Source organism: Amborella trichopoda, chromosome 2 (assembly GCF_054954075.1).
Source record: "Amborella trichopoda isolate Santa Cruz 75 chromosome 2, AtrichopodaSantaCruz75HAP2 v2.0, whole genome shotgun sequence".
Classification (NCBI taxonomy): Eukaryota; Viridiplantae; Streptophyta; class Magnoliopsida; order Amborellales; family Amborellaceae; genus Amborella; species Amborella trichopoda.
The window spans coordinates 61,011,099-61,034,700 of NC_142337.1; the positions used below are offsets into that span (position 1 = coordinate 61,011,099).

The following is a 23,602-nucleotide window of genomic DNA, read 5'->3' on the forward strand; positions in this document are numbered from 1 at the left end:
GTACCATTTTCCGTACTTTTTACCCGTATTTGTCAATGGAAAAAAAAACCGCCTAACAGCGGGAAAGGATTGATCCATCTCTCGCTCTCTCTCTCTCTCTCTCTCGCAGGACACTCAATCTCTCTCTTCGACCCTTTTCCCGTGCCCGTGTTCGTGCCCGTGCCCTCATTCCACTCCCCCCCAAACCCTAGACCCCCTGAAACTCTCTCTTACTCTTTCTTCATCCCCGAAACCCTAGCTTCTCTCTCTGCACGCACAAGCCCAGGAAGCATTCTTCCAAATTCTCTCCATCTCCAGAAACCAGGTGCGCCCTCCTCCTGATCAAGCTCTCATTCATTGTATTATCGCATTGATCTCTCTAAAATTTGATTCATGCTTTTCATGATGGTAGAAATCTGAACTTTTCTGCTAACTTTTTATTCTCAAGATTTGTTTTATTAATTTCCTCTGAATTTTTATGCGACTTTCGGTGTATCAAACGTGCTCAGTGTTCTAGATATGTCGGCTCTCTGTTCTTGCCCTATGTTATTTCTCTCTTCTAACTGTTTTGCGTTGCTTCCTGAATTTCATCCTCTTTCTGTAACCCCATTGAGGTCACTTGAAAACCAAAATTTTCCGACAACTAACTTTTCCGACAACTAAATTATCAGGTTGGTATTTATAACGGCTCTGACTTCATCTTCAAAACCCAACTCAAATTAATAGATATAAGTTTGAAATTTGGAAGGTTTATGCAAAACATGGAAGCACTTATAGCGATGGCTTTACTCGCCTAGGCTCTGGATGGCATATACCAGCAAGTGAAACTTGAGAACAAATGGACTATGAAATAAAACACAGATGAGTAAAATGAAATGAAAGTATGGTTTGCTGATTCTATTCACTGAGCTTCTTGTGGGCATTTCTATCCTGATTTCCAAAATTAATTAAGAAGCCATCATTTTGTTTTTTGCATAAGCTTCTTGTCGATGCTTTCAATTATTTTTAGAGGATGGTTGTGCTTTATTTTTTAGTTTTTGCTGTATTATTTAGTCAGCTACCATATATTTGTTTATTTGCTGGAGTCAATGCCGGTATATGTTTATGTATGGTTAAATTGATTAAGACCTCCATTGACCAAGCTTCTTGTGAATGCTTTCATTTGTTTTCAGAAGATGGGTTGTGCTATTTCCAGTTGCTGTATTATTTGGATTGAGTCAGCTACTGTATATTTGTTTGTGCATACTGACATTGATTAACTACTGACATTGATTAACTACACGTTTAGAAGAACATGTCTAAGCAATCAATTGAATGCTGAGATCATGGGAAAATATATTGATTCATTTCAAAATTACCAATTAAATGCTGTATTGTATGGGATGCATGTGATACATTTATTCATGTGATAGAAATGCGCTTCGTATTGTTATGTGATGTAACTGTTTATCATCTCTTTATGTGATGCACATGTGGTTCAATTCATCATGTGATCAAAGTGTTGTTTACATCTTTAAGAAGCGTTTCCTTAGTTTATGTTGAAAAGAGAGAGGGAGAGAGATTTAATGTGGCAAATAATTTACGATCTAAATCGTCTCTTTTGTAAGCAATGACATGAATGGTTTACAGTAAATTAAGACATTTAAATGTAATATGCAGCCTTGAATCAATCAGTTAAATAGTGAATAGTTAAAACTAGAGTTTACACTTTACAGCTTTCCAGGTTCCTAAACAGGGTAAATTGTTCGCATTGGATTTCCTATAAATGTTACCAAACAAGAGTTTACTGCTTCCTGGCACATTTTTTCCTTTTCCACCAATTTCCAGGGCGCCCAATTTCCCACTGATTCCTGTAGATACTTCATTTCCAAATTGTCAAACTTGCCTTAGGTTCCTCTCAAATCTGAAGAACTCAAAATGGGTCTGCTTCTAAACTAGGATCTTCCTCTCACTAGTTCTATTAATTGCTCTCTCTTTCTCGCACTGGTTCTATCGAGTGCTCTCACTCTTACTGGTTCTATTGAGTGTTCTCTTTTTCTGTCTCACTCTTTTTGACATTGAGGTCTTTCTTTGTCTTCCTTTTTAGGGCACTTAAGAGGAATTAGTTATACTTTGGGCCGTTCTCTCTCTTCACGCCTAGGGCTGTAGAGGAGTTGCAGTAGTCGAGGTCTTTCTTTCTCTCTCTACTGGGGTGATGCAGAATGATTTACACGGCTATTGACACTTTCTATGTCACTGAAGAGCAGCTTCGAAATTCTCCCTCTAGAAAGGATGGAATTGACGAACAGACAGAGACCACCCTCCGCATCTATGGCTGTGATCTCATCCAAGAGAGCGGCATCCTCCTCAGACTGTATCTCCCTCTCTCTCTCTCTCTTGCTCATTTTCTCTCATAATTTTTTGGGTAACTAATTCTTTTTTTTTTTTTTTCGTATAACCCATTTCATATTAATTGTTGCAGGCCCCAAGCTGTAATGGCCACAGGCCAGGTTTTGTTCCACCGATTCTATTGCAAGAAGTCTTTTGGTCGCTTCAATGTTAAGGTTGCCCTTTATCTCTCTATCTTTTTCGCTTTCATGCTCTGTTTTTGAGAAGTTTTTAATGTCCTATGGGAGTCTTTGTTAAATTAGTTGCAATTATCTTGTTCTATCAAAGTGCCATGATAAAAAAAGCTTTCGTGACAAATATGTATAGTTGGGGGCGCTTTATTTTTCATATTTTGTTTAATTGGCAGGGATTTTGGGTGAATTATTTGGTGATTTGGTTAATGGGGTTTTCGCAGAGGGTTGCTGCGAGTTGTGTGTGGCTTGCTTCAAAATTGGAGGAGAGCCCACGGAAAGCAAAGCATGTTTTCAATGTATTTCAAAGGATGGAATGCAGGAGAGAGAATTTACCCATTGAGCACTTGGATCCATTTTCAAAGGTTATTATCTTCAATTCCTTTATTGATAATTGTTCACATGCATTCTATTGGACTTGAATGACTCTCTCTCTCTCTCTCTCTCTCTCTCTTTCCCCATCTCTCTCTCTCTCTCTCTCTCTCTCCCCCCCCCTTATTCACGTCACTTTAGTGTTATATATCATCATATTTATCTTTGAACTGTGGGGATTAAGTTAAATTTCATTTCTTTATTGTTTATTGTGCTCAATATGTTTATTTCTCCATAATTATGGATTTAGTTTGTATCTACATTGATTTCATATTTTACAACCTCTGTCATGTTCTAACATCTTGCATGTCCCACTTTTCTCAATTACCATGCAGCAATAATTGGATGGTGAAAACACCCTTGAGCTTGGCATTTTTTTTTTTGATGAACTTGATTTTATGGTATTATAATGGAATTTTACATATTAGTCATACTTGCATGACCATATACACAGTACGAAAGAGGGAGGTTGAACTCCCAAGTTTCCAAAACAAGTGTCTTACCAAGAAATATCGGATATCAAGGGTTGTGTACAAAATTGTTTTGATCTAGCCTCCTATGGCTTACCGAGAAATATCGGATATCAAGGGTTGTGTACAAAATTGTTTTGATTTAGCGAGGCAATCAGCAATGCTATTGGCTTCAAGCCAAACATGCTAAAATCAGATGTTGAGTGGTGCACTAAAAGTGAAAATTTTCTCAAATATTTGGTCTAGTCTCCGCATACAAATAGATTTCCTGTTAGCCCTGTTGATGGTGTTTTTATAGCCCCCTTCAACCACTAATGAGTTGCCCAATCTTTTGGTGAACAATTTGAGGTCTCAGATGAAGTAGCAACGCGAATGGGCCCCGAGAATGACAAGTTTGTGATACCAGTACTGTCATTGAAGATGCCTGCGACCCCTGCTGTAGCAGGATTACTGAAGGAACACCCATCAACATTGAGTTTGATCGTGCCTGGCTATGGGGCTGACCAAAGGTCTGACCCAGTGATGGCTGTTCTTTCGGTTCTAGGAAGGGCTTCCTAGTTTAGGATGAAGTCGGAGGTGGAATACTCCCTGAATATCTTAACTTGTCTTGCCCATTCACTTACAGCAGTCTCAATGTCATCCTTCACTGAGTGTATAGATTGTTCATATCCTTCAACAATCCTCCTATTACTTTCCAGTTAGTTGTTTCATAAGAAGGCAAGGACAGATGCTCTCGAAAGGCTTAAACCAGCCCTCTGCTGGGGAGGGACAAGTAAGTCTGAAAAAGTTGTTTGCTTGTTGCACTGTTCCTGGAATCACCGAATTGCCTTCTAACACTTGCAGTTGACAACATACATATGCCTCACAGTTGGACAGCGGAGGGAGATATGGTCAACTGACTCTTTACTTGGTCAACTGACTCTTTACTCTCCTTGCAGAGGATACAGTGATGAGGCATAGCAACGCCTCGTTTTTGTAGCTGATCCACTGTGATGATCTTCTTGTGTAGGGCCAGCCTTTCAAAAATTTGGATTGAGGGGCTGGAGGGAACCAATCCCTGCTGGTGATCGATTGGCCATGAGCTCATCTCTTATGAGAGAGTAGAAAGATGTCACACTAAATGTATCCCACAAAGTGGGGCTCCATAGTGGCCTATATGTCCTTGACCAGGTAGGAAGAAAGCCTGCAAGGAGTACAGCAGTTGCTTAAGGACAGGCAGTTCATTGTCATTAAGTTCTTTTCTAAATATGGGAGTCCATACCATATAGCATCCTAGCGGTTATGTAATATCTGCAATACTGCAATTTTCATTTGAAAAGATTGTGAATGGGGACTGGAACTGATTTTGAAGGCTTGATTCCCCTAGCCAAGCATCAGTCCAAAGGCGTGCCCTATTGCCTGATGTTGGTAGTAGGCGCAGCTTGTTTGCAAAAGGGGTCAAGGTGGAGAGTACTCCTTTCCAAGCACTTGAATTCGGGCTTGGTATTGCTCTCTGGTAGCCATTACGATTCATCAGACCTGTATTTTTGCTGGATGACCATATTCCAAAGTTCTCTCCTAACTTGCAATCGCTAAAGCCACTTTCCTGACAGAGCAATGTTCATGTCCTTCATTGCTCCAATACTGAGACCTCATGCTTTTTTAGACTTGCATACTGGGGTCCAATTGATAAGGTGTATTTTATGGTTATCTCCTGTAACCAACCACAATAACTCCCTCATGAGCTTCTCAAGATTGTTTATAACCCTCATTGGCATGCAAAAGCAGGATGGATGGAATATTGGGTATTTGGAATACTAGAGAGAGTGACCTTGATGAGGTTCAGTCTGCTACCCTACAAAAGAACCTCCCTTTCCAAGAGGCCAACCCTCTTTTGAATCTTTCCTAACTCCATTCCATTGCTGTATCGTTGATCTCCCCATGCATAAGGGCAATCCCAGGTATTTGCTTGGCAGTGAGTATTTCTCCCATGATCTTAGTTTGGTCCATATGTACTTTACTACTTTCAAATCTATGGCCAACTCAAAGCATCTTATGAACACCCATAACTTGTCTATCTGCTGGGGTTCAACATTCCATAACATCAAGGTGTCATCTTTGGATTTAAATGGGATATAGCTCGTCCCTTATTGGATGTTTTAAAACTGTGGAGGATGTTTTGGCCGTACAGGTTTGAAATGGATGTGCTGAAGACTTTAGCCACAAAAAAGATTGGGGACAGAGGGTCCCCTAGTTGCAGTCCTCTAGAGGCTGGGAAATATCTGTGTGGTGTACCATTAATGAGGACCAGGAAAACTGAAGACTAAAAATAGCTTGAGATTTGAGTTTGCCATTTTTGCCCAAAACCCATTAAATGTAGCACCTTGTCTAAGACAAGCCAATTGACATGGTCGTAGGATTTCTCCCTGTCGAATTTCAGGACTAAATTCGGGATCTTAGATTGATGCCCCTATAGAGGATATATTCATGGGCTATCAAAGCCCAACCTTCATGTATTTGGCGGTATTTGAAAAATGCACCCTGCTTAAGAGAGATTATGGAGACTAACACATCCCTTAGAAAGGTGGCCAGAACTTTGGCAAGAATTTTAGGGTGCTATTTAACAAGATAGTGGATCTGAAATCTCTCATCTTTCTTGTTCAATTTTTGGCACTAGGGCTATAAACGCGGAGTTCTTCCCTTGTGAATGATACCGCCATGATGGAATTCTGAGGTGAAGGCAAGTAAATCCAGAATTGTTTAAAAATGGCAATTGGAATCAATTAGGGCCAGACACCTTTTCCTTGCCCAATTCAGTGATGCCTTTCTTAATTTCTTGCACTGAGAAAGGTTGTTCTAAGATGCCGCCTTGGTTTCTGATAAGGTTTTTAAATTTCAGATTATTGAATTGAAACTGTGGATGGGTTTGGGCAGTAAACAATTTATTGAAAAAACGAACACTGATGTCATTTTCTTGTCTGGGATCAGAAAGGGTCTTTTCCCCCTCTGAACCTGAGAGATTGGATTAGACCTCCTTCTGCAGTTAGCCATCTTGTGGAAAAAGGAAGTGCTTCTATCACCTTCCTTGAGCCACTAGAAACTTGAGCTTTGTACCAGTACATTTCTTCCTGCTTTACTGCCTTGCTTAAAGCAACCTTTGCCTCTGACCTATGGGGCTCTTTATAAGGAGGAAAGGGTCTGTCTTTGACCTTCCAAGTCTGAATTTCCAGAAGGAGGGCTGTTTCCTTATCATGAAGACTCCTGAACTGATGATAGCTCCATTTCTCAAGTTTGGCTTTCAACAACCTATGACTGAGAATGACTTCCAGCAATCAGGGATTAACATGAGCGGTTCTGCCTCTTCTGGCTACATTGTTTGAAGCATAGAGGGGTTTTGGTCCCTTGCAATAGGTTATGTATCCAGAAAGATGGGAGGATGGTCCGAGGCAATATTAGGAAGAGCTAGGGAGTGTAACCTAGGAAATAAGAACTCCCACTCAGGGGAGATGAGGAACCTATCTATCTTTGTGAGGTTTGGGTTTGATGCATGGTTGGGAAAGCCAACATGCTGGTAGTCATCTGATCCGAGGAGCGACAAAATCCAATGGATTGCCAGAGGAATCTAGGCTAGGTCTAGCGTTTTGTGAGATGACTTATGAGGGGTCCCAAATTTTCCATATTCCTCACGAGACTTCTTGAGCTGGGATAGCCTCCCATTTTCTTGGCCTCCTGCCTTAGAGTGGGAGGAATGTTCGAGTTTAGCCTCTACGAGTGAGAGAATTTCCTGTTTATGTGTTTTCACTAGAGTAAGGCAGCCGCCTTCTTATGAGGGTCTCCAAGACCCCTAATGTTCCAAGTTAACGTGCTCATCGGGATTGGGGGGTTGGGAGAGGTGACACTTGAACGAGTATCACCTTGAAGGTTCTTCCAATGAGGAGGAACTGGATCGCTAAGCCTAGTTGGTGCTTTTGATTTGTCATAAGTTATATTTTTTTTTGAGAATGTTTTTGTCATAGGTTATATTGCAAGAGATATTTGAGCTCCATATTGCTTCTATCCTTCCTTACTGCATTTTCCCTGAGAATGTCTCTAATCTCACTTGGGGGTCCTTCGAACTCCAAGTTTATCTCTTTTAGCGAGAGATTTATGTCGTCAAAAGACTTTGCATGATCTATGTGATTGATTTTCTCTGAATCATTTGAGTAGAATGACCCTCATTCAGAGAGTGAGTCAGGGTCAAGGTCTTTTAAGGTTGACACCAAGAGCACCAGGGCTGCCCGTTGGTTGTGGTCCTAGGTATGAGAGCTAAGGGGTTGTGTGGTCTCTTAACCGAGGAGGGGAGTGGGGGAGGAGGAGGAGAGTTTTGGGGAGAAGAGGGGTTAGGAGGGGGAAGCGGCAGGAGGAAAATAAGCGGCAGGAGGAAAATAAGGACGAGTGGGAGAGGGGGGAGAAATTAGAAGGGGAACATGAGTGGGAGGGAAGAGGGAGAGGGGGCGAGGAAAATAGATGGGGCAACCCATGGTTGTTGGGTACGGGAACGAGAATGGTTCCGGGATCGGGGGTGGGATCGGCGGATCGAAACTATATTGAAGATCCTTGTGTTAGGGGTTGATGCCCGTACAGCCTCAAAGATCGGGCTCGAGGTCCATGTGTGTTGGGGATCGAGCTCTTTTATTGCATAGGATCGAGAATTATTATATAACGGTGCGAGATCCTATATGTAAGAAGTGAAGTTCCCGAGGGCAGTTTTTTGAGTTTCTTAACTCAAGGAGTGCATTACTAAAAGTGATTCAAAATATTATGGAGCGAGGAATAACTTTATAGGAGCGAGCTCAACACGAGTTCCTTGTGTAGGTAATAAGGATCCGTGGCTTTAAAATGTGGCTCTCTCCCAGCATTGTTAACCAATAACATGTAGGCTTAGTCCTTCTATGAAATAAATAAGGAACTTTAAAGCCATTACATATTGGTGGGATTTGGATGCCATATATGGCGATGCTTGTGTTCCGTTATTTTGGAATCTAGATCCCAATGCACTCTGGAGTACGATCCATAAGACTAGGGAACTAGATCTTATAATGTTTAGGAACATGAAATTAAATGTCAAGGAGCTCGTTCCCTTATAAGATGGAGCGAGATCCGGAAAACACTAAATTGAGTTTCATATGAGATACGCTCCGGGATCGTGAGAATCGAGGTTTTGCAAGGGATCGCTAAGCAATGGAGGAGATCCTGGTAACTATGGGGCAAGCCATGGCAATATTTGATTTGTTGCTCCTGTTGTTGAGGGGGAAGGGTAGAGGATGAGGCAGGGGGAGGGAATATAAGGGGAAAAAGGGAGGGGAGGTAGCAATAGAGGTGGTAGTTGCAGATGGGCCAGTTATTGGTGGTCCAGTTATTGGTGGTCACTGGGGAGGTAGCAATAGAGGTGGTAGTTGCAGATGGGCCAGTTATTGGTGGCCACCAAGGAGTGAGTGGGTTAGGCACACATAAGTGGGTCATAAAGGGTGTTGGTTTGCCTTGAGATAGGAGGAGAAGGAGGGGAGAGGCATCAAGGGAGGGAGAAGAGAGTGATTTGTGATAACACCAGATAGGAGGGTAAGACCTGTAAAACTTATATTATAATGAATATATGGTGTCACTCTCTTCTCCCCCCACCACACACACACACACACAAAAAGAAAAGAAATACGCACACAAAAAGAAAAGAAAGAAAGAAAGAAAAGATAAAAGATAGAGGGGAGGGCTGATGCCGACAGTGGGTGGCATCTCAGGCAAAGAGAGGGAGAAGAGAGGAAGGCTAGGGGGGACACATGAGGAGTTTAAGTGGGATTGTTGGGCAAGATGATATCTACTGTGCATCAGGTCCGAGTCGTCCTTCCTTTTGCTGTGGTTGCAGGTCTATCATTGACGTTTCAGGTCCCTAGTCCCTCCATGGCTAGAGGTTGACGTGTTGGGCTGTTGGAGCTTTGTTCAGGGTGAGGGTTGGCTGTTTGATCTGGTAGATAAGGTATGAATTGCCTACATGTGAGATTCTCAGCCAAATGAATGAAAATTCATCCAACTGGCTGCTTAAGTGGACTAGTGGACTATCCAAACCAAATGGACCTTGGCCGGGTTCGTATTTGGATGTGTTGTAGGGTGCTGCCTTGGTGCCCTAGGGCTGTCTAAGTGGTCAGATGGAGCCCTTGGCCAAAAAAAGGTCCCGGCCAAGGGCTCCAAGTGTTTGATGGAAAGCACCTCTCTCTCTCTCTCTCACACACACACAAGCACACATAGACCCATATGCTCTCTCTCTTTACATAAAGAAACAGAAGAAGACAACCTCCAAGTGTTCAATGCAAGGCCCGTCTTTCCTCTCTCTCTCTCGCTATTTTTACGTGTAAGAAGAAAAGGTAGAAGACGGACTCCTAGTGTTTGATGCGAGGCGTCTCTCTCTCTACATATAAGCAAAAAAAGAAGATGGCCTCCAAGTGTTCGGTGTAAGGCCTCTCTGCAATTGTTTGATGCGAGCTGTGTGTGTACATACACACACACACGGACCCATGTGCTCTCTTTATCTATAAGAAGAAAAAGAAGAATATGACCTCCAAGTGTTTGATGCAAGGCCCTTCTCTCTTTCACGGTTCCATGTGGCCTCTCTCTCTTTCTCTCCATATAAGAAGAAAAAAAGAAGATGATTTTCAAGTGTTCTATGCAAGAACTCTCCCTCTCACACACGTGCACACACACAAACCCATATGTTCTCTCTCTTTCTCTACATATAAGAACAGAGAGAAGACGACGACATCCAAGTGTTCAATGCGAGCACTTGCTCTACATATAAGAAGAAGAAAAAAAGAAGACACAGCCGCCAAATGTCTGATGTGGGGCCTCCCATGGACCCCTATGGTCTCTCTCTCCCCCCCCCCCCCCCCTAGAAAAAAAAGGGGCACCCAGGCATCTGCGCGCCTTTAGAACATTGTCTCGGCTATTCACCAGAGGTGATTTAAGGGGAGTGCATACTCCAGGAGCTCATCTGGCATGAGCCTAACTTTTGGGTTCTTGGCTTCTTTGGCAATCTTGGTCATCGGGTGTGGGCTTAGATTATAGGGAATGGTCGGTTCTATAGCGTTTCCTTGGGAGAGTACTTGTCTCTATGGGAGGAGGTGCTTCTGGCCGAGGTATTATGGGTAGGTTCTTCAGGGCTCCTAGATGTTGTAATCTTCGGTTTGCAGCGGCTGCTGGATGAGTGGTGCCTGGGAGAAAGGGGGGGGTGGCTCTGTTGGAAAAGTTGGATGAGATGGGACTCGAGCAGACGGTATATCGGGGGCTAGCAAAGTACTCAGGGATGCAGGTATCATAGGGGTGTGGTTGGCTAAAGGTTGGGAGTCATGGTGCGTACGTTTCCTCTGGCTGGATGGTAGATCGGGCAACTTGGCAGAACACACTAGAGGAATAGAGGTGTTGGGCGGGGGTGAATTTCGAAATTTAAAATTGAAATTTAGTATGTCCTGGAATTGATAAAAGGTTAGGGGTTTCTGGGGTAATGGAGGATATGAGGAAACTGGTGGGATATTTTATGGCTGAGCTGTTTGGGATGTTCCACTTGGCTGTTTCCCATTTGTTGGGTGGGCTTACTTTGTTCAAGATCACCTTTATATCTGCTGGTTTGCGGTTTTGGCTGCCAAAATTTTGTCGACGATAATTTCCTCTATCCTCTTTGTTGCGGTGTTTTGTGGTTTTCCTGACCGCTGTGTGTCATTCCCTTTTATCCTGGTCCTGGATATCATGCCTACGGTCTGTTTTCTGGTGCTTCGCATTCTGAAATTGCGAGGCCGATCTGAAGCTGATTTATGTTCTCTATCAGAGTGCTGGTAGTTATGATTGATGGGCCTCTTGAACTCATTTTGGGCCATCTGTAGGATGAGTGAATCAGGGATGTGATTGGGTCTGTCAGGTTGATTAGAATGTGTAGAGATCCCATTGGTGCAGACTCCAGGGTTTTCCTCTTCACCTGGATGGAACTCCTGCACTTATTGCTGATCAATTTTAATGTCTCCAAATGGCTAGCGTATAGAGGGATTCCTTCTATCCATATCCATATCTTCATTTGCTTGAGAGCTCCTCTATCTGGTGTCCATGGAGATAAATGTAGCCAGGTGCCTATGAAAGATAGGCCATTATATCTAGGGGCCTCACTAGCATTGTTGGCTGTGGTAAAGGTGAAAAGTAGGCCGTTGTCCTCTGATCTGCTACAGAGCAGGAAGGGAAGCTTGAAGACTTGTCTTATCCACCGTGTAACGCCTTTGTTGTCATGCTTTGCTGGTGAAAAGACTCCAACACAAACCCCATCTCGCAGATTCAGTCTTTCTGTGATAATTTCCTTTGGAACTGAGATGACTCTAGAGATTGTAGCACAGTCTGGAGCATGATTTGTGGTAGTTGTTGGTCATTGGGTACCCAGGGGCTAGCTGGAGAAAATGAGTTTTGTGGAATCTGTTTAGGTTACCAGTCCCTGATGCAGTTGGGTTGTCGGGTTTAAGGAGCTCACTGAAAGTTTATGGCAGGAGTGCCCTTCCTTACTTGTGGATGAAGGTCTGAGCTTGTAGTTGTGGTCTAATTAGGTGATGGTGCTCTTCATAGAGATGGGGCAGCACTATATCAGGGGGCTTCTTGGGTGACTTTGGGTTGTGTCATAGTACAATGGGTGGACTGGGAGCTGAGATTGTTGTAGTATGTGCTTGGGATTTGTGGAATGGTTGGTGCTTGAATATTGGGCATATATAGTGGTGGTGGTGGTAGGATTCCTGAGCTTCTCTATAAATTCTCTGCTGAGGGTTTAGAAGCAGGGAGAGTGGGGGTTTTGAGGTTTGATGAGTGGGAGTTAGAGTGAGAAAGCTGAGGAAAGGAAGGGTCTGGCACAAAATATTGATGGGAAGTGCGATGGGGACAGGTGTATAGAGGCTGCTAGGGTAGTGGATGTTGGGAAGGATGATGGGTGGGAAGGGCCTAAATGATGTAGATTTTACTAACGGAAGTTGGGGGTGGGTGGTTGACAGGCGGCGGAGGTAGATTAGCTTTGGGTCGCCCTATGTGATCTTCTTCTTCTTCCTTTGATTATAAGGATCATAATGTATGTTTGAAAAATGTTTGTATGACAAAGTGTTCGCAAAGTTGGAAAAACTTCCAATTTGATCATATTGACCTTGAGATATATGCATGTATTAAAAAAAAGATATATGCATGTAGTAAAAAAAGAAGAAGAATTTCTAGTTCTAAAAATAATGCATCTTGTAACCAGTTATCTAGACTGGCTATTTTCAAGATTTGCAAGTGTTTAAAGATCTTTTGATTTGCACTATTTTTGGACTTCTAAATTTCATAACTTGGGTTGAACATAGACTTTCAAGCCATTGTAAGGTTTCAGACACTGGAACTGCATCTTTTTGCAAAATTTAGGGTGTGCCTTACTTGTATAGAATAAGGTGGGTGCCTCATGCAAACCGCATCATATGTGTTTCTGACCTTCATATCTATCCTAACTCTAAAAATGTGAATTTGAAAACATTATTCTTAGATTTTCCTGGTTTCTTGTCTATGTTATTCAATCAAATGCAGCATTCGTTTTCTTGTATCCTTTCCTGCAACCATTCAGCTGTAAAATTCTGATTTATGTTGAATTTGTTGAAATGTTATTTGAGCACCAACTTATTAAAAAATTGCCGCTTGGGTGCATTCCAGAAGTATGCAGAGCTGAAAATGGATTTAAATAAAACAGAGCGTCATTTACTGAAGGAGATGGGATTTATTTGTCATGTAGAACATCCTCACAAGTTCATCTTGAGCTATCTTAAGGCGCTTGACATTGCAGATCACCAGGAGCTGAAGCAAGAGGCGTGGAATCTTGGCAATGACAGGTAGAATACAAGCTATATTCTGTTGGTCCACCTATCTACTATATATGCATACTTTCTCATAATTTGGATTAGCTTTATTTTGTCCTTTATGGCTTTTGCAATGTACTTTTGTTTGTGGGAAGAAAAATTTAGTGTACACTATCCAATCTCCTGAAGAACCATAACATGCTCTCAATTGTAACGAACTTGCCCCTGTTTGTGTTGTACATTAACATGTCAAATAATCTTTTTGAGGTATATGGGGTTGGCTGTCAACTTTGAGGGAATCAAGGGTTTGTGATACTAGATTGGCTGCTAAATGTTTACATACTTTGTTGTTTGTATGAGTAGAGGAAGTTCAGTAAATCCTGATAGAATGATAGCTGTTTTGAGGATATTCCGCGTATGCTAACTCCTTGTCAGTTATTACCAGCATTGCGATCATTTCCCTAGGCTTCCTCTTTGGAATTGCATCCTCCCACTTTATCTGAAAGATTGTGCTTTCATCAGCTTCCAAACAATATTTTCCTTATAATTTCCACCAGAGGTAACCTCTTTGGATCCAGTTTTTTTTTTTTTTTTTGTGGGGTGTGGGGGCTGGGGAGATGGGAGGCAAGTTGGTTCTGAATTGTGAATAACATCACCTAGATCTCTTTGAAGTTCGAAAAGATCTAGAACTAAGCCCCATACACAGAGAAAAATGAAACATATATTGAATTTCAGGAAATGTAAATTCTACTATGATGGAGATGGTAGTTATTTAATCATTAAAAAAGAAAAAGATGAATATGGTAAATAGCTGGGGCCTTATGAGTGGTTTCCCAAAAAAAGAAAGAGATCCACATTGAAATGCGGGAGCATGATCATGGTCTCAACTTCGGCAGGTTTGAAATCCTGCATCTAGTATATTGCTTCCCGACCGCTCTAAGCCTCTGTTCATGTCTCGTATTATTCTCTACTAACTCCTGAAGCATCACAAAGCTGCTGTTTTGTTCTCTTAAGCCATTGACACCCATGACTTTTAACATCTTCTGCCTTTATACTGAAGTTTGGCAGGGAGTCATTCCCCAGAGCAATACATGACAATTAGTGACAAGAACGATTATTCTGAATTCCAAATTAATGCAAAAGAAGGATCATTATTTTATTTTTTATATGTCATGTTTAGGAGTCACAAAAAACGCAGCTACATTACTTACAGCATATATTAATAGTAGAGATAATCACACGTAATGACAGATCACATCCATATTATTAGAAGCTTGTGAATATTCCAAAGCTTTCATATGTTCTTTGTTGCTTGTATGGATATACAAATGCATATACAAGTTGTACAAGCCTGGAATTTTCTACTTGATTTCACATACCTGCAATTGTTCATGCACTTCAGTTGGGATACCAAAAGATTCCTTATCCCAAAAGATTCCTTTCTTTTAGGTAGCATTAGGGCACAAGATAATATATTGAAGTGGTGCAGCAGTTGCATCGAGCAAGGTCAGTAATCTGACTTGTAGACAATGTATTCTATTTTGTCCCATCTAGATCATGGGTCTTCAACTTCCAAATTATGTGTGATGTGAAGGTAGGTGGAAGAATGGTAAAATACATTCCTAATGCATGTTTGCCTGATCCAGGGCAAGGGTCTTTAGTACTCCCTTGATCTTTTTGTGTTTGCTTAGGTGATGTCCGAGTTCTCCTAAGCTGGTTTTCATGGTTAGGGGGCCCTTGTAAGAGTAGGTATGTATCTTATGACATGTTGTATACGTTATTTTCTGGGGTGTCTGGAGAGAGCGGAGTATTTAAGTAGTTAAATATTTTAAGTAGCTGGGTTGAGAAGAGCTGTTGTGGTGAACTATTTGGGTTGCACCTTATTTCTTGAGGACTGGCTGAGAGTTTTAGGGGTTTTGAGAGGGTACCCCCTACAAGATAGTGGGACCAATTTAGTGAATTGAGTTTTCCCGAGTGGGTCAAGGAGGTTTGGAGATGTCTTCTAGACAATATTAGGACACTTAATTTTATGTGTCTTTGTTTAGGAGTAGAAGATTTTGGGTTGTGAACAAGAACCCTGGGATTTCCATTTCCTTATTAGGTTTCATTTTCTCATGTCCATTAGGATGCCAATGTTTTAACCCATAAAAGGCCCTTGAGGCCGGATTTAAGTGTGTGTGTGTTTGGGAGCCTTTTCCATCACTGCGATGCCCTTTCAGATGTACTATTTGTTCGTTCAGTAATGTTGTAGAGAACAACACTATCACATCAATGAATGATATTAAAAAAATAGTTGCAAAACACTAAACATTTTTTCAGAAAGCAAGAAGCAATTTATATGAGGCATAAAACATCATCTGCTGGGTGCATGCATGCAGACATTAATATGTGATAGAATAGCATCTCTTGTAATACATACTGCGTCTCTTGTAATTAGTTCATTATGTTATGGGGCGGAATGTTGGGCGGTCAAGAAATAACATATCCGTAGAATGAGTGTAGCTGAGATGAGGATGTTGAGATGGATGAGTGGCAAGACAAGAAGAGATAAAAATCAAAATGAATACATTCGGGAGAATTTAGGTATGACAACAATAGGTGATAAGATGAGATAAAATAGACTTCGGTGGGCTGGTCATATGCAGTGCTGACCCAGTACAACACCTATTAGGAGGTGCGGGTTAGTTCAAGTAGAAGGCTCAAAAAGGGCAAGGTGCATGCCCAAAAGGATATAGTTGGAAGTAGTGAGACAAAATATGGGGACTTATGGCTTTACTGAGGGCATGTCCCTTAATAGAACAAAATGGCGGACCAGGATTCGTATAGCCGCCCCCAATTTGTTAGGAAAAAGGCTCTGATGATGATGATGGATTTGTAATTAATAATTCTATATTATCATCATCATCATCATCATCATCCGAGCATTACCCCAACTATCTGGGGTCGGCTATCATGAAAAGATGTGGCAAAGTTTTACTTTGGCTGCCCTACCTAATACAACCCTCTTCCTTTATCCGGGCTTGGGACCGGCATGACGGGCTTGGAACCGACCGTGGCGAAGTTATATTATACATATATGATTATAATAAATCCACAATATTTAATTATGAGTTTATTATTTTTGTAATTGTAAATATATTCATTACAATATAAAAGTTTTTGCTATTAATATTGTTAATAATGTTTGTATGTATTAATATTCTAATAATTACAATCTGTAAGAATTATCTATAAAATTATCATACTTATAACTAATGAGATTATATTTAATATTGTTAAAAAATAATGGATTTTTATATGAACAATGTTTTTTAGAAACTTATAATAAAAGTGATTTGGTTGTATTATTTATAGTTATATAATTATCATTATAATATCAATTATCTTGTTGTATTTGGATTGTTATTATTTTCTTTATAATATACTGTAATTACAGTATTAATATATGTGGTAATTGTACCATGGTGTGAGCTCTACATTCGAACACATGCTATGTTTATAACTTTATGATGTTTTTCATGAAATCAAATCAATAGTATTTAATTTGAATTGTAATAAGTTTTTAATAATATTATTTAATAAATATAATTATATTTAATAATAATATATGATAAATATAAGAGTAATGATCCTATGAGACCCTCCCACACCTGTGTGTAGGATCCCAAAGGATCACCATTAAATTTGACACAGATCTCTAGAAAAGTTATCACATGGGTGTGGGACTTGACTTTTCTAGAGATCTGTGCCAAATTTAATGATGATCCTTTGGGGTTCTACACACATGGGTGTGGGAGGGTCTCATAGGATCATTACTCTAAATATAATTATGTTTAATAAACTTCTAATAATGAACAACACTATTATATTGAAAGCATTACTATAAAATTATAATCTTTAGAGAATCAAATAAATCTTTTTTTGTTATTTATATTTGCATTTTTGTAGTTTTGATTATTATAAGTATTAAATTATTAATGTATTAAAGTATTAAGTATTAAATATTATTATAAATATTAAAGTAGTATAATTTGATATTATTTTATTGATCATAGATTATAAATATGTCATTGATATATGTTATAACTAATAATACTACAATAATTGTATAAATATTAAATATTATTATAAGTATTATAATTTGATATTATCTTTTCGATCATATATTATAAATATGTCATTGATATATTTTATAATTAAGAATACCACAATAATTGTGATATTAATTACAGTAGTTGATTATGCTTAGTATATAATATTATTTATAATTTTATAATATGATAATATGTATGTTGTATACCGACATATATATTCCAATTACATATATTTAAAATATTAATATTCCATTCATACAATTGTAATAACTGTTTTTGTATAGTAATAATTATCTTAATATTATCATCATCATCATCATCCGAGTCTTATGCCAACTATTTGGAGTCAGTTACACGAATTTTGTTGCGCCATTCCACTCTAGCAAGGGCCATGCCAACAATCAGAATTTATTTTAATATTATATGTTACAAATTTCATTTGTGTCAGATATTGAATGCGAGGACTGTGTTGCTCTTGAACACGAGGTTTTTATAGTGTTTTTGTCTGCTGTTTATTCCCAAACTTATGTTGTCTTGATTTCGTTTCTGCAGTTTGCGGACAACCTTGTGCGTTCGGTTTAAAAGTGAAGTTGTAGCATGTGGGGTTGTATATGCAGCTGCTCGCCGATTCCAGGTCCCCTTTCCAGAGAACCCACCATGGTGGAAAGTCTTTAATGCCGAAAAACCTGAGATTGATGAAGTTTGTAGAGTCCTTGCCCACATCTATTCCCTTCCTAAGGCAAAATACATATCTGTTTGCAAAGACAGTGAGTCATTTGTAGTGACCAACAAGCCTTCGGACTCCCAAACTCCTGTGGCTAAGGTGACGCTAGAATCTCATCATTAATATAAAAAATCTCAATCATTTTCATTTTAGAATGAGATATTACATGCATTACTTGTTGGTATGTGACCTAGAACATGCGTGCTGGATTTAACAGGAAAGCTTGTTGAATGGTGCTCCAAACACACATGATAGTAACGGTGCTGCTCAGTCTGGACCCACAAATGCTGAGATAGGTGGAGGAAAGGAAGTCCTTAGGAAACTAGCCTTGGACAAACTAAAGGAGTCGAAGAAAGGTGAGGATGATACCGAAGGTGTCACTGTTGATAATGAGGGGAAAGAAGAGATGGGTGGGGTTAAGACAAAGGCGGATCATAGAGCAGATTTGCATGTAGAGAGAAGCAAAGAAAAAGAGAGAGAGAAGTCAAAGGCTCGGGACCGTGACAGAGACCGTGTCCGTGGAAGGAGCAGGGACTTGGAGAGGGACAGGGGTCGTGACAAAGATACTGAAAGGGACAGAGAGAAGCACAAGGATAGAAGCCATAGAAGCAAAGAAAAGGGAAAAGATTCTGGTAATTACTTGTGACCAGTTGTTTTTCTACTCCCCATTTTGTTTTGAAACATATACTTGCTCCAACTCAATTTTTTGTCTGGTATGTGTAGTTATGGGTTTGCTTATCCTCTGTTCCTTGTTTCCCCTTTTCTTTCTGGTCATGCGGTGCTGGTTGACTGTCGATTATTTCATTGTTAGTACCTTCCAAATAGTGATTGGTGTTTTTATGTTTCTCTTAAAACATAATGCAGGTCATTCTGAGAAGTCAAGACATCATTCGTCTAGAGGTATGTTTGGTATTTGTTTTCTTCATTCAATTGTTGTTAAGATTTCTTTTCCTGATTAGTATGGATAAGTGGTTATTTACAAATATTGTGCAATTCATGACCTCCTTTTTTCTCAAGGGAGATGAGCATTCTCTGATGTTGCTGCATGTGTGCCTGTGTGTGTGTGTTCAGATCGCAGCGATTACCACAGCTCCTCGTATTTTTCTTCACGAGAGAAGGATCGTCATCGGCACCATCCATATGGATGAGTAAAGCATGGTTCTGATGTACACAAGGTTTCGTCTTTGTTGACTGCAGTCCATTTCTTTTTCTTTTTCTATTTCTATTGCTCTCTCGTGCTGTCCCTTTCTCCTTGTATTATAAATTTTGGAGTGTGGTTGTAGTTCGGTAGCTATTAATCCATTTTTTTTTGCAATGCATGCTATGTACCATTAACAGAATTGGCAAGCCATCAAATCTATAAAAAAAGCACACGTGGGAACACAAATATTTATTGACACAATTAATGCTTATTTGGCATTCTGCTCTATCCTTTTCTCCTTTAGGCTTTAGGAATTCGCCATGCTGCATATCTTCCTTATTTCTCCTTCATTTTCGTTAAGTACTCCAATGGCACCCATCTTCATAATTGATGATTGAAATTCCTCAAAGAAAGTTTCCTTGTCCATCAATTCATTTGCTATTCTGCCCGAGTCCTCATCAGTCAGGAGTGCTGCATCTGATTGGAACAACCCCATGTGTTGCTGAAGAATCAAGTAGTAATGGCTACTGAAAAACGAGGAGCTTCCTGGGTCCATCTCGACTGGGGTATTGGTGTCAGTTAGGCTTTTGCACTTTGTTCTGAGAAAATCTGCATACATTGGGTTGAGTTGAGGATCCGCATCGCCTTTTCTAGTGAAGTTGTAAAGCCTTCTATTGAAGGTACCACAGTGTGCAACTCCGATGGTATGTGCCCCTATCCAAGCACTTAAAAGTTAGGCTTCTTCATGATTGTTTTGAACCTCCTTTCCTTTCCCTCATCACTCTCTTGTCCTTGTTTTTCTTACTGTTGCTGTTCTAGGAGCATTTATCCTTTGCATATGGATTAGGATATTGAATTGAATTGCAGAAGCAAACCTACCTGATAGTACAACAAGGTCTCGAACTGTGAGGCCGTTGTTTTCATAGTTTTGGCGAAGACTGGTAAAGTTTTGGAAAGGAGAAGGTATGTTGCCTTTCACCTCAGAGGCAAGGGAAACATTTCCATCCCTTCTTCCTATCAGCACTTCCCACATGGGTCTCCTGGACTGCATGTGCAATCATTAGGTTAGATGACGTGGAATATCTCTAATATATGTATGCATGCATGTATATATTTTGTATGCCTTTATGTTATATTCATGTATGTATGTCTATACATGTGTGTGTTCTCGAATGATTGAATTAGAAGAGTATGAAGTTATAGCATGAAATATTGGATGAATAGTCACCGGAATCACGTGCTGCCAAAGCAAGTATATCTGCGCAAGAGACTATGCCAGGACAGGCTTGTTCTATCAAGACCTTGATCTCTTGCAAAACATCGAAGCCTGCAAGTGATAGATTAGGGACTGCATCGTTTTCAGCTTTGATTCCATTGGTTGAGTTCAAGAGCACAGACCCATCGCAACCCTGCAAGAAATCGGTATTTTCAAACTTCTGCCCATTTTTGGTGTCAATAATTGCGACATCTTAGTTTTGCAAGGATCATTATATTTGCATGGGGTATAGGTCCCCGACAATGTCGGCTTTGTATGCACAGGCCCTACTGCTTGGTGTTTGGCGTGTGGCCAATTGTTGAAGGAAATCGGTCCGATTATATATATCAAACTTGACAATGGGGATGATGTGAAATTTTTTACTGTGTCAGGAAACTTTTTTTTCTTCTTGTCGGATTTGGAAATGGGATCATATACAAGGAGACCGTTACCTTTTTACATAAAGGTAAAACACCCATGTAAAATCAGATTGCTGGGATGTCATTTTTCAACCCCAGATTTGAGAGAGAGTTTCTCAAACCTTGAGCATGGTCAGTAATGAACCCTTAGCGGTTTTTGATGATTATGACTTTCTTTTGGATAAGGTTTCTATACTTTCCTTGCAGTATACTTCCCCTACAACATAAAAGATATATACTTCCCCCTCATCCAGCTGTCCAATTTAGATTATGAGTTACTAGTAACTGACCGTTTGATCTTAGATCGAACGCCCCATAGTATTTTGCTTTTAACTTTTTTCTACAAATTTCATGAATATGAAATTTGGTACGTGTCATCTTCTCAATGAGGTGTGCCTAAAAGAAATATTTAAAGGAGTTTTTCAATAAAATATAATAATAACAAAAATATCCCTCCAGACTTTTAGGGGTATTTTAGTCATTTTATTTTATTGATGATTTTTTTTAAAAATATTTTTTATAATTGCAAGTTTAAGAGATGAGTGGTTGCCCAAAATTTGGTGTCAAAATTTTCTGTAAAAAAACATTAAAAATAAAAGGGTGCAGTTGGCACACGGATGCATTCGCAGCGGTAGAGGTAAGGTGCACCTTCAAATTTTATCATGGTATATAATTTTGATGTAAAATGTTCTTAGGATTATTTCAAAATCTATTTTTATATCTATTTATAAAATTTTAAATTTCAGAAATGGTTAAAATTAAGTAGATCTATAGACAAATGAAAATCTTGAAAATGGACGGTATAGATAATATGTTATAAAATACAGCATTTCTGAGATTTAAAATCTTTTTTATTTTTCATGGTCATCCATCTCGATGTCGAGATGATCAATAGAAGGGTTTTTCAACATTAAAACTACCTTTTCCGATGGATTTTTGAGGTGCATCCGTAGCTCTACATTATAAGGTTGCAACCTTATATAAATTTTTTTAAAAATAAAATAGTGTAAATACGTGATATTTTGATTGGGGCTATCTCAACCGTCTATTCAGAATGGACGGTTGGATAAGGGGGAGTATATAAATTTTATGTAGTAGGGAAAGCACATAAAACTTGGCCATGACCTTTTTATACCAAAGATAAATATTCTTATTACATACTTGCCTTTTGGAAATTTAGAGGGTTCAACCTCCACTGCATTTTTTGTGGTTGAAAAGTTTTAGGGGCTTCTCAATGAAATCATAGAGGTCTCTCTCTCTCTCTCTCTCTCTCTCAAATACACACATATGCATACACATTAAAATAAAATCATGAATATGAGGTTCGGAATGGGTAGTTCCGAAATATTATGTTCGAAAAGGCCCTTTACCCACAATTTCCTTGACCATCATCACCAGACTCTCAAAAACACACATACTTCGAAGCCATGATAAGAAAGTAGCTAATGAGGTAAATGACAGTACCCTAACTAAGCAATCATGGAAGTGCATCCTCAGTAACTTTGCTGGTAAACCTGAATTACCAGAACTTGATAATTTCTCCCATATGAAGTCCCACACAATTCTCTCAGCCTGAGGGCAACTTTTCTCATAGAATTTATTCCTCAACCCACGCTCACTTTTCTCACAAAAATCATCCCCTCTTTTCTCACCAAAATCATCCCCTCTTTCCTCAAATCTTCTCTCTTTGAACCTTCCCTCAAAGGAGAGGCGGAGAATATGAATGAGAAAGACTGTGGTGCCTTTCATCTTCAAATCAAATTTCTCACACATTGTGCACATCCATTTGCCACTATTTGTATGCCCTAAACCTTTAGGATATAATTCCCACTTCCAATGAAAGGAACTAATGAAGGTTCCCTTGAACTACAATCATGCGAATCCTCAGCCATTCTTGGCTATGGTCAATGGCTGCGATATGCCATCTCCTCACTCGTCCCACAATCTATCATTCTACTTGCAAAAGATAAGTTATAAAATGCAAGTTAAACAATTCGGAACTCTATATAGGAGTAAGTTTGGAAGGATATCTGTCTAGAGCATACATAGTCCGGTCCCATAGGAGCACCTTGTATACTTGCTCTCTTGGGCGAGCGAAGTAATCACCAAACTACTGGACATTCATGTCTTAAAATACTCTAAATTAAGATTTAAGAGCATGCATATGCACCACGCGTTTACAAATACGTGTCTTGAAATTAATAGTCATAAATAAAGCACACTACCCTTGATTTTTATCTATTTTTGGGGAGTGATTTCATGCATGCAACTGTTTTATAGTAATGTACCGTAAAGTCTTCAACATTTTTAGCCCTTGAATTGTAATACAAAACTTTTTATGTAGGGGCGTTTTTTATCATTTAAAAGGGTAGAATGTATATTTCTATAAGAAAATAGTTGTATTATATTAGTAGTTAAAAAACAACGAATGCATCTTGTGGGTGATGTCACACACCACGTCGGTGATGTCATTGTCTACTATTATTAATAAATGCTTTTGTTTATATTAGGAACTTTACTTTTGATTAATTACTTAAAATACTCCTAGACAAAAAGTTATTACACTATAGGATAAGGGTATCTGAGTGTTAAAAAATGTTGAGGATTTTAAAAGTATATACCACCAAGTGGTATAGCCTAACAAAACCCAACAATGAAATGATCTTCAATATCCATGTTATGACTACTTGTTTGATCCTAATTTTTAAAGAGTAATGATCCCATGAGACCCTCCCACACCCATGT

General features: G+C 39.5%; 2 protein-coding genes across 5 annotated transcripts; one reads left to right on the forward strand and one right to left on the reverse strand.

Annotated features, from left to right (window-relative positions):
* Positions 1 to 99: 99 nt before the first annotated feature.
* Positions 100 to 19,444, forward strand: RCY1 (arginine-rich cyclin 1). Of its 4 annotated transcripts, none has more exons than XM_020674171.2 (9): positions 100 to 304; positions 2,066 to 2,332; positions 2,441 to 2,522; positions 2,714 to 2,902; positions 13,082 to 13,257; positions 17,871 to 18,141; positions 18,260 to 18,674; positions 18,907 to 18,942; positions 19,114 to 19,444. In XM_020674171.2, the coding sequence occupies exons 2-9, from the start codon at positions 2,181 to 2,183 to the stop codon at positions 19,188 to 19,190; spliced, it is 1,398 nt and encodes a 465-aa protein (XP_020529830.1). In that variant the 5' UTR covers positions 100 to 304; positions 2,066 to 2,180; the 3' UTR covers positions 19,191 to 19,444. The 4 variants fall into 4 exon arrangements, with proteins under 4 accessions (XP_020529830.1, XP_088715241.1, XP_006855372.1 ...); XM_088859115.1 differs by having other exon boundaries at positions 13,085 to 13,257; XM_006855310.4 differs by having other exon boundaries at positions 2,762 to 2,902.
* LOC148783401 (peroxidase 3-like) lies at positions 19,418 to 22,630 on the reverse strand. The gene is made up of 4 exons (XM_088859871.1): positions 22,322 to 22,630; positions 20,412 to 20,619; positions 20,063 to 20,239; positions 19,418 to 19,897 (listed from the first exon to the last, which is right to left on the reverse strand). The coding sequence occupies exons 1-4, from the start codon at positions 22,628 to 22,630 to the stop codon at positions 19,491 to 19,493; spliced, it is 1,101 nt and encodes a 366-aa protein (XP_088715997.1). The 3' UTR covers positions 19,418 to 19,490.
* Positions 22,631 to 23,602: the final 972 nt, after the last annotated feature.

Bases quoted from the DNA above. Each gene is read 5' to 3' on its own strand.
- RCY1 (XM_020674171.2), top strand. From the start codon at position 2,181: ATGATTTACACGGCTATTGACACTTTCTATGTCACTGAAGAGCAGCTT. The intron at 2,333-2,440 runs GTATCTCCCTCT...TAATTGTTGCAG, and splicing joins AGCGGCATCCTCCTCAGACT to GCCCCAAGCTGTAATGGCCA. The intron at 18,142-18,259 runs GTGACGCTAGAA...TGGATTTAACAG, and splicing joins CCCAAACTCCTGTGGCTAAG to GAAAGCTTGTTGAATGGTGC.
- LOC148783401 (XM_088859871.1), bottom strand. From the start codon at position 22,630: ATGTGTGAGAAATTTGATTTGAAGATGAAAGGCACCACAGTCTTTCTC. The intron at 20,240-20,411 runs GTGACTATTCAT...TAACCTAATGAT, and splicing joins TTTGGCAGCACGTGATTCCG to TGCACATGCAGTCCAGGAGA. The intron at 19,898-20,062 runs GTAGGTTTGCTT...GTGCTTGGATAG, and splicing joins AGACCTTGTTGTACTATCAG to GGGCACATACCATCGGAGTT.